This window comes from Chionomys nivalis, chromosome 2 (assembly GCF_950005125.1).
Source record: "Chionomys nivalis chromosome 2, mChiNiv1.1, whole genome shotgun sequence".
In the NCBI taxonomy this organism is placed as follows: domain Eukaryota; kingdom Metazoa; phylum Chordata; class Mammalia; order Rodentia; family Cricetidae; genus Chionomys; species Chionomys nivalis.
This window is the reverse complement of record NC_080087.1, coordinates 83,838,812-83,849,042: the sequence shown is the minus strand read 5'-3', so window position 1 is coordinate 83,849,042 and position 10,231 is coordinate 83,838,812. Positions and strand designations below refer to the sequence as shown.

General features: G+C 44.4%; 1 protein-coding gene across 1 annotated transcript; it reads right to left on the bottom strand.

Annotated features, from left to right (window-relative positions):
* LOC130869035 (zinc finger CCHC domain-containing protein 10-like) lies at window positions 1-576 on the bottom strand. Its single transcript, XM_057761151.1, has one exon. It carries the CDS (start codon window positions 574-576, stop codon window positions 1-3), a length of 576 nt encoding a protein of 191 aa, XP_057617134.1.
* Between the last annotated feature and the right edge of the window lie 9,655 nt (window positions 577-10,231).

Here is a 10,231-nt window from a genome sequence, read left to right as displayed (position 1 = left end):
TCAGTTCCCCTGTGAGTCAAACTGACGTTTTTGGTCCATTAGTCCAGTGCAGGGAGAGTTCTGTTTCTTTTTCCTCTTCTTGGGCGGCTCATCATCAGAGCTGCTGTCTGTCTGTACTGCAACTGCTGCAGCTGGAGGAGCTGGAGTCGAGTCTGAGACCGAGGAGGAGGAAGACGAGGAGGTGTAAGCTGAGGAGGAGGAGCTAGAGCGGCTGTCGCCTGAGTCACTGTCCTCTGAGGAGGATGAGGCAGGCGTCTGGCTCTCTGATGAAGACTCACTGGCTGACGTGTCACTGCTCGAGGTACTGGAACTCGTGACACTCTTAGACCTCTTCTTCTTGCTCCTTCTCTCCACATTGGTCTCTCCAATGCTTTGCTGCAAGAATCTATTCTCTTTCTCTTTAAAAGCTTTCTTCAGCTCCGCTGTTCTGGAAGGCCTGTGCAGGTACTTTTTTTTTCCTGTGCATTCATATGTCCAATGTCCAAATTCCAAGCATTTCTGACATATTACATGTTGCTTATTGGCTTCAGCTTGTCTACGAGCTATGAGCATGAGCCGATGCGTGGGAGTCCCCATCTTGGAGCAGCCAGAGCCTGCCGCACCGGCTTTTGGGCCCATGTTTATTCTCAAAACAGCTTTTATATCCAAAGGTAAACTGAGGGGGAAGTCATTAGCATTCGGTTTCTGGGGTAGCAGGACTAAAGTCATGTCCACAACTATGGCTGCTCTGTCACTAGCTTGGATTAACACATTTTCCCAGGCAATCTCCATAATTACAAAGAAGGGAGCAGAACAGCACTAGCATTTCCTGACCCTGGAGACAGCCTGTCTGTAGGTGCTAGGTGACCACTCAGGTGTGAACTGCGGCTTGAGAGCCTGGCTGCCATACAATGCAGAAATATGTGGCCTGTATAATATTGCCCCACAATTCACTCTCTCTTAATAAATTTAAAATATAAACCTGTGTAGGGCCCGGGACTACCCTTGTTCTTGGGGTTCATCTTGAGGACAGTTTCTGGTCAGCCAGCTAAAACATTCTGTTTGTTCCTGTGCTCCTCTGCCCACCTGGTGATTAGCTGTAGGGCATTGTTGACTCCATCTTTGGTGTGGTAATTTCCCACCTACCAGGGTGGAAATCCTTGTGCAGCAGCTAGGTATACAAGGATTTCCCCAAGGTTAAATAAATGGAATTCGGCTGATCTCCTTTTGAATGATCCAGGTCTCTTTGTGTGTTCTTTCAATCTCCAGGCCCTTGCCCAACTCACATAAGGTACAGTGGTGCGGGAACTGTACCTAGGGGGTAACACAGAATCGGGTGTTATAAACCTGTGCTTCTGCAACAGGAAAGAATATCACATCTGCCTTGGGCAAAGACTTCCCCCTTTACCCAAAATTACCCATCTTTGGAAGTCAGGCATATTTTATTTTATGCGACCTCCTGTCTTAAGTTTTTAGATGGGGAGAAACTTCAAACCCATCTTTGCTGATCTCTGTGAAGGAAAGAGATTAGGGAAGAGAGATGCCTTTGGGCTCTATATCTTGGAGCCACACTTTCTTGTCAGGATAAATTATAATGCTTTATGAATAATCATGCTCCTAAGGGCTATAGTTTCCTATTTAAAGGAGAGGGGAATCACCTGAGTTGAAATGTTTTTTCAGCTAATTTAGAGCACCTCTTAAATTTTTTTACATTGTATCAAAATCTAAAATTCTTAACATATGCATTAAATCCCAACATTTTCAGGGTATGCCAAACATTTCTCAGAATCTTATAAGCAATTACAAACATCATCAGGTCAATACCAACTTTTCTCAACATCTTATATGCAGTTACAAATATCAGGTCAATATCATAACAATGAATCAACAATTAAACATATCACAATTTTCTTAAATACACTTTAATCAATGGACAAGAAAACTTTTTCTGATGGGTAAGAGTATAATGACATTTCTGATATCAAATACCAGTTCCAGTCTCTAGCAGCCGTTAAACCCTTAGGCTGCCCCCTTCTAAACTGAACAGGGGTCTCAGTCATTTCTTATTTTGAGTCTTTCTTTCCCTGTGGGGAAAGCTTAGGTCTTAGTTCTCAGGTCCAATATTTTAATCAAAATGAATTGTGCGTCTCAGAGACTAAAACAGTCAAATGTTCAGTTTGCATCTCAGCTCCAAAGCAAACAGGATTCAAACTGCAGAAAATTGTAGTCATGGTGGTCAGGTCACCTCAGCAGGTCCTCTTGGGCTGTGTCCGGAATGTCTCGGGGCAGCTCAGGTTCTTGCAGCACAGAATGGCATCCTGCAGTGCAAAGTGGCAACAACGAGAGCAGGGTCTGGACCACGGGTTTCTCCTCCATCTCCTTGCATTTTGTCTCTCCTGCTGGGACATTATCAGCTATGATGTCATCGGGTCTGGTATTCTTTTGCTGACTACGCCGTACCAGTCACTCTGGAAGCCATCTCACTTATCTTCATCCTGAGAAGAAACACAGACATGCCCTTGACCCTATATTAATACAGGGTCTGGCCCTCTCCATATTCCAGTGCAAGGGTCTCTCCATCTTGCTTTAGCAAAGGTGGTCTTTGTACTATTATGCCACAATCTGTCTGCTGCTGATCACTCATGGACATCCATATTTAAAAAAATTTAGTGTAAACAGTGCATGATTTAAGGCATTATGTGGCGTCTGAGGATACAATTCTCCTGCTTTTATCTTTTGAAGTTGTGTTTTCAAGGAGCTAAGTGCATTCTCCACAATTCCTTGGCCTTGAGAATTAGAAGGAATATTCGTCTTATGTATGATATTCCATTGGGCACAAAATCTTTGAAGTGCTCTCTTAACATATCTGGACCCATTGTCTGTCTTTATTACTTTTGGGGTTCCCATGCATGAGAAGCATTTCAAGCAATGAGTTATTACATGTTTAGCAGCTTCTCCAGTTTGTGTAGTAGCCATCATGAACCCTAAATATGTATCAATTGTCACATGCACATATTCTCAATTTTCCAAATTCATTAACATGAGTAACATCCATTTGCCATGTATGATTAGGAAGCAGTCCTTGAGGATTAACCCCCAAATGAGGTACAGGTAAATATTGTGTCCAGTTGCTGGAGGCCAGCTGGCTGCCAACTGAACTGGTCATAGATTGGGGGCCCGAAAATGTGAGCCTGTTTCCACGTTGATCAAAAGTCAGAGAGCTGAGACTTTCCTCTAGCTCCTTCAAGGTTATTGTGCTTCTACCTCAGACAAAGGCCTCACCTAGGTGTTAATTTAGAGAGTTTCTGCTCTCAAGGTGATTGTCAACAGGTGTGGCTAACTGCCAGATCTTGTGCTCCAGGAATAGAGAAGTAGATCTGTTCCCACCTCAAACAAAAGTCTAAGGATCAACTAAGTTCCAGCTCCCTTTGAGGAGCCAACTTGGGATTCCATCCAGGAAGTGGTTTGCCTATAGAATGTTTTGGTCTAGGGCATGAGTGTGACTTGTTTTGTTCTAGCAACAGAATGTTTTATGAAATTAGTCCGCAACTTTCAATTGCTATGTTCATTTCCTTGTATCATGTTAATGCAGTCTTTTGTCTTACTCCTATCTTTTGGGGTCAGGGTGTTTTAAGCAGTTGGAAATTAAAGCCAAGAGAAATTTTCAGTACTCACTGGAATGTCCTCCCGATACATCCTATATGTTTCTCCATTTTACTGTTTTCATTCATGTCTTCATATTCTTCACTGTATTTCTAAATCCCCATGCCCTTACCTTGGAGAGAGGTATTTTTGTTGTGACTGGTCGGCAACAAATGCCACCCAATGGGGTGCGGTCGGCGACACCATAGTTACTGGCTAGAACACCAAAAAGACAAAAACCCTTAAACTCAAGGCAACAGCTATGCAGATCAAGTTGCTAAAGAAATGCACTTGGGGAACCCAAACCCCAGGCTGTCCTAGAACCATCTGCTTTCCTTGAGATCCATTCCACCTCAGTGAAGATGTTCCTGAAGAGATCAAGTCATATTCTGACTCGAGGGCTCAATGAATGGTGGATCTTGCCCGATGGAAGAATCTGCATGAAAAAGGAATTGGGCCGAAATTGACTAACTGCCTTGTGTCACGCTATGTATTTGTCACCCAAGATCTCAGAACTCATCTTTCCTCAGGTCTGGCTACTTGGACACTGAGAAAAACCTCAGAGCATTTCAGATGGCTTCTGACCTGTGCCCAGGTCATACTTCCTCCAGGACAATGGAGTCAAGGTACTGTACTTGGTGGATTTCACTGAAGTCAAGACAGGATTGTATGGCTATAAATATCTGCTGGTCCTTGTCATTACTGTCACAGGCAGGGTAGATGTCCTTCCGTCCTGAATGGAAATGGTCCAAGTGTTAGCTAAGAAACGATAATGAAATTATCCCCAGATTTGGCCTCCCCATATCTCTGGGGTTCAACAATGGCCTGGCCTTCACAGCCAAGTTATCTTAGTTGCTTTCTAAGACTCTTAACATAAATTGGAAACTTTGCTGTGCGTATCATCCTCAGAGCTCAGGAAAGAGAATGACTAGTACTTTAAAAGAGATCTTAACTAAATATCCTCTTGAGACCAGTGGTAACTGGGTGAGACCTCTCACCTTATGCACTTCTTAGAAAAGTTCACCCCATATGAATAGTGTATGGGTAACAACCTCCCATGATCCCTCGGTACATGCTGCCTAGGGCCTCATGGCTGATTGTAAGTCTCTGTTAGCTGTGGTAGTGGAGCTGGATGGCTGGTCAGTACTGCTGAACAAGTATGTCCAGGCATTACCCCAGTGTCTTAGCCACTGTTCTGTTACCGTGGAGAGACCACAGCCGTGGCCATGCTTCTAAAAGAGAGTTTTTAATTGAGGGCTTGTTTACAGTTTCAGAGGGCTCGCCTGTTAAAGTCACGGTGGGGCACATGGCAGCAGGCAGGAAGGCAAGGCACTACAGGTGGTGGTGGTGGGGGGCTGGTATGGGCTGTCAGTAACACACCTCCTCCACTAAGGTTACACCTCCTAACCCTTCCCAAGCAGTTCTGTGAGTTCCTGACTCTGTAAACTCCATTTTAAAGAAGGGGCTTCATCTTAAGCCACATAATGAGCTGGGGGTGGGTGATCTCAGCTCCAGAAATGGGCTGCCATGGCAGAAGTTTGAACAGATACCCTAAAATGACCAATTAAGAATGTGGGGGCCAGCCATGATAGGCTAAGTATGAACAGATCACTCAAAGGACGGTCTTTATTTCCAACCATTATCACCTGCCAGAGTAGAACTAGGTCCTCGATAAATTTTAATAAGAGATCTGAGTCTCAGTAGTTTACCCTGAGGCAATGCCTGGTTGCAAGAAGAACCACAAACTGAGATTACCCCAGCACCACCCAAGAACAAACCATTCCAAGGAAAAGCCTAACATTCCAACCACTGTCAATAGGATCACCTGCCAGCACACATTCACCAAGACACCCCTAAACAAGTGTCAGTCAATCAGGGGTCCTGAACCTCAGAGACCCCTCACCCCCACCTTTACTACTATAAAAACCCTATTCTAATTGAGCTTGGGGCTCTCTGGTTATTCTAATACGTGGGCATGTGGAGAGACCGAGTTTGCAAATTTGATTAAAATAGAGGCTCTTTGCTTTTACATATGGGACTCACTTGGTCTCCTTGTTGGTTTGTGTGGGGACCTTGTGGATTTGGGCACAACAAAGAAGATAGGGAGTAGGGCCAGATGTTCTTGGGAGGCATTCTGTCCTTGAAGATACCGTGTCAGTCATTTATGGTTCTTTGTTAGGTTTTCATGCCCCAAAACTGACCAACCCTATGCCCTCCTTACCCAATCCCAAGACGACAGGACATGAACTCCCCAGATCACAGCGTTTCCTCTTTAAAAGCTTGACCTTCTTGTAGACCAGGCTGGCATCAAACTCACAGAGATCCACCTGCCTCTGCCTCCCGTGTGCTGGGATTAAAGGTGTGTGCCACCACTGCCCGGTTCCAGGACAGGCTCCAAAACCTACAGAGAAACCCTGTCTCAAAAAAACAAACAAACCAAAAGCAAACAAAAAGCTCAACCCTCCCAGGGCTCCTGGCCACACTTTCTGCACCCACCATGCTAGGGTGATGGAAAGGTGTTGGTCCAAACTTAAGTTTAAGTATTAAAAAACCCTCATGTACTTTGCTTTAGAAATCTGGTTCTGTGAACTTATTTGGAGACCAGAAACTTGGGCATAACAGTTGTAATGGATTATTAAAAATTGCTGCAGAACCCCAGCAGGCAGGGGCTGCGGGTCCCAAGAGTAGCCAGTCCCAAGCAGGGATGGTACACAAGACCATGCGGCAGATCTCTGAAGGTGGCTGGTCTCCAGTGGCAAGCCACGTGGCGGTGGTGGGCGGGTGAGAGACAGACAGATAGGCACACTATACAGAGTGAGGTTGGATATTTATTTAGTGGTTATGGAAGGGAAGGGAGAAGGGGAGAAGAACAGAGAGGTGGGGGGGGAGAAGGGAGAGACCAAAGCTGCCTCTCTGAGAGGAAGATGAAGAAGAGAACTCAGGTTGGAAGCTGAAGATCAGCTTGTCTCAGCAGATGGGGGAGGGAATGGACGTGGCTTGTCTCTTAAAGAGACAGAACAGATAATTACATTTCCATCTCTTTTTTTAAATAAAAAGGCAGGAGGTTAGGCACCATAGGTTAAAGGAATTGAGGTGGCCAGTTCTCAAAACTTCTTCCTGCTTATTTGGGGGCATTGTCTTTGCAGGGAACCTGAGAAGGCTGGGTACTGGCCACATCCTGGGGTAGCTGGTCTCTTTGCTCCTGTCTGCTGCTTGTGGTATGGAAATGTCTGGTGTCTCTTACACCTGTTTAAGGTGTTGGCAGAACAAAGGACAAAGTTAAATTAATGGAAAAAATTTTAGGAACAGGAAATTGAGGGGGATGTATCTGATCTGTTTAAGGTGGATCCAATTTGGCTCCCTGGAACTCACAAGAATTCTTTGGGTTTGTGAAAATAGAAGTTTTAGACATACACATTGTATAAAGAGTAGCATATTTATGTCAGAATAACTGTGACAGATATTTTTGCACAATGAAAAGTATTTTTAAGACTATGGAAGGCAGCGTGAGAGAGAAGTTTGATAACCTGTATTTGTCCTCACATCTTGCAGGTATTCTAGTTGTATTTTACTGAAATTTGTTTGGTGAGGTTGTCCTTTTAAACTGACAAAACCTCTCAGCTGTCAAACTGCATCAGAGATCTTTGAGAAGGATAAACTTTTACTTGAGTTACTGATTTAAAAAAATGACAGAGAACTTACTTGGTTGGCACCCAGAACTACTCCTCAGGGTCCTCCATGGTTGCTGATGGTTACATTTGCCTTTTGCTGTTTAGCGCAGGGCCTGCCAGGCTCCAGAAGATCCCATGGGCCAAGGAATCTGTGGGAAGACAAGCCCACCCTGACCTAAGCAGCTAGGCTGTCGATTCAAGCGATTTTTCCACATCTGGAGATCTTCAGTTCAGATGAAAGGCAATTCTTTCCAGTGGTCAGTGCTTGGCAGTTGAAGCGAATTGCAGATGGACGTTGTTGTGTGCCCATCTGTCTTCTGTCTTCTTTGGAGGAAATAGAGTGTTGCTGCTAGAAGCCAACCTGTCTTTTTTTATTATGAAAAGTTTTTTAAATAATTAATTAGTTAAATGCCATACTCCCCAGATCTCTGAGCAGTTGAGGGCTGTTTATCAGTTGTAACTACAATATAGAATCTGCATGGAGAGCTGGGTCTGAGCTTGACTGTACTGGCTTTTTTTTTTTTCTTTTAGGATTTATTTATTGTGTATACAGTATTCTGCCTGCAAGCATGCCTTCGGGCCAGAAGAGGGCACAAGATCTCATTACAGATGGTTGTGAGCTACCATGTGGTTCCTAGGAATTGAACTCAGGACCTTTAGAAGAGCAGGCAGTGCTCTTAACCACTGAGCCATCTCTCCAGCCTCTGTACTGGGTCTTAACAGGTAAGGTTTACACTTGTAAAAAGACAGAAAGAAGAAAAAATTGCTTGCAATAGAAGGTTAACGGCAGAACTGACAATAGAGAGAATATCTTAATATATTTTAAATGAGGGTTGGATTAAATATAAAGTATTTTGTAAGAGACTTAAAAGTACATACCAGTTTAAAACATGAGACTTATTGTTTTGTAGTCTGAAATCAGGTACAATGAACAATTATAACATTAAGCACAGGTGCATTTAAGTTATATGTATGAACACACACACACACACACAGAGTGAACAGGAATTGGTCAAAGTGGATACTCTTGGTGGGCCCTACCAAAAGGATGCCACTGAGCAAAACACATGGAACAGAGTCAGCAAGAGGAATCCCAGGTCTCCTGGCCACCCTTTCCGCACCCACCATGCTGGGGTGCTGGAAAGGTGTTGGTCCAAACTTAAGTTTGAGTATTAAAAAACGCTCATGTACTTTGCTTCAGAAATCTGGCTCTGTGAATTCATTTGGGGACCAGAAACTTGGGCATAACAGTCCCACTAACTGACGACTGAACACTCAAACATGTGAGCCTATGGGAGCCGTTCTCACTCCACCACAGCTAGCAATCCCGAAGTCACTTACTGCTAATGGACCTGGCTAGTAGAATACTTATCGTTGGGATATTTTGGAGACAAAAAATCCCAAAACTCAGTAAGCTCAGTTCTATTTTATGTGACTTCATGGCTCCCAGCAAGTTTATTAGTAAACAGTGTTGTGGTGAGAGCAGTGGTAGTGTTGAGTCAAGCAGTGGGCTGCGTCCCGCCACCCGGCTAGCTTTACCCGAAATAATTACACGGAAACTGTATTCTTTTAAACACTGCCTGGCCCATTAGTTCCAGCCTCTTATTGGCTAGCTCTTACATATTGATCTAACCCATTTCTAATATTCTGTGTAGCATCATGAGCTGGCTTACCAGGAAAGATCTTAACCTGCGTCTGTCTGGAGTGGGAGAATCATGGCGACTGCCTGACTCGGCTTCTTTCTCCCAGCATTCTGTTTACTCCACCTACCTAATTTTCTGTCCTATTAAAGGGCCAAGGCAGTTTCTTTATTTAACCAATGAAATCAACACAAAACAGAAGACTCTCCCCCATCAAAATAGTTCATAACATCCATTTTTTCCCTCCAACTTTCTTCTCCATCAGCAGGACTGTGGTGGCTGATTTGGGAAGTGCTGGACCAAGAATGCTTTCAAGGTTTGATCACTGAGGTTAGCAGAGAAATGAGGTAAGCCGTGTTACTCCTGTTTTCTGAAGCGAAAACCTTGATCATATAGAGATTTAGGGATTTAACGTTAACGCCATTTAAACTGTGGATTCAGATCAACTGATTCTTTATCTCTTAGATCGGGTCTTTCTATTAGTTACGAAAATAACTTTAACAAAGATACTTTCTCCAAGTGTTTCACTGTACTTGCTTTTAACATAACTATCCCCGTGTTAGCTACGGATGACCTTGAGCTTCTGATCCTTGCCCATCACCTGAGTGCTAGAAGTACAGGCACTTGGGGATTCAAGCCCGGTTCCTGATATTCACCATTTAAACCTAGAGGATCTTCTTGGGATCTCTCATTAAGTCTTCACTGCAGCACTGAAGTTTAACAAGCCAAATTCATTCCCAGAACAAGCCATCTATCTGTCCACCCAGGATATGTGTTCCCGCACACTTCTTGGGCCCCTAGCACCCCAGAGGTGGCCAAGCAAAGACAGCTCTCTGAGGAATTGAGATCACCACTGCTGAACAGCCTATCAGTCTTTTTTTCTATTGCACTGAACTACACTTCCCAGCAATCTCAGCCGTGTGAATACCCTTGCTATGCAAATCACACTCCGCCCCCACCGCTCCCCGCCCTTTTCCTGTTGCTGTTCATCGCCTACAGATAATACCGAAGGAACAGGAAATAAGAAAATTCTAGCTTTTTGAAGTTGGTTTTAAATGCACTTTTGGAGGCTGACTCAGGGTTCTATGAATCCTGCGGGATGCGTTTCGATGAGGGGTGTAGTCCTTTCGGCCACGCCTCAACCGAACGCGCACAGAAACCCCGCCCATCGGGAAATCATCTTGTCCTAGGAGTTGTCTCTGACTACGTTTCCCAGAAGCCTCCTCGGCTTCTCGCGGTAAAGCCTGGCTCTGGGGGGGACTTCAGAGCTTTGCTGGCTTTTGCTGAGTTGCAAGGAAG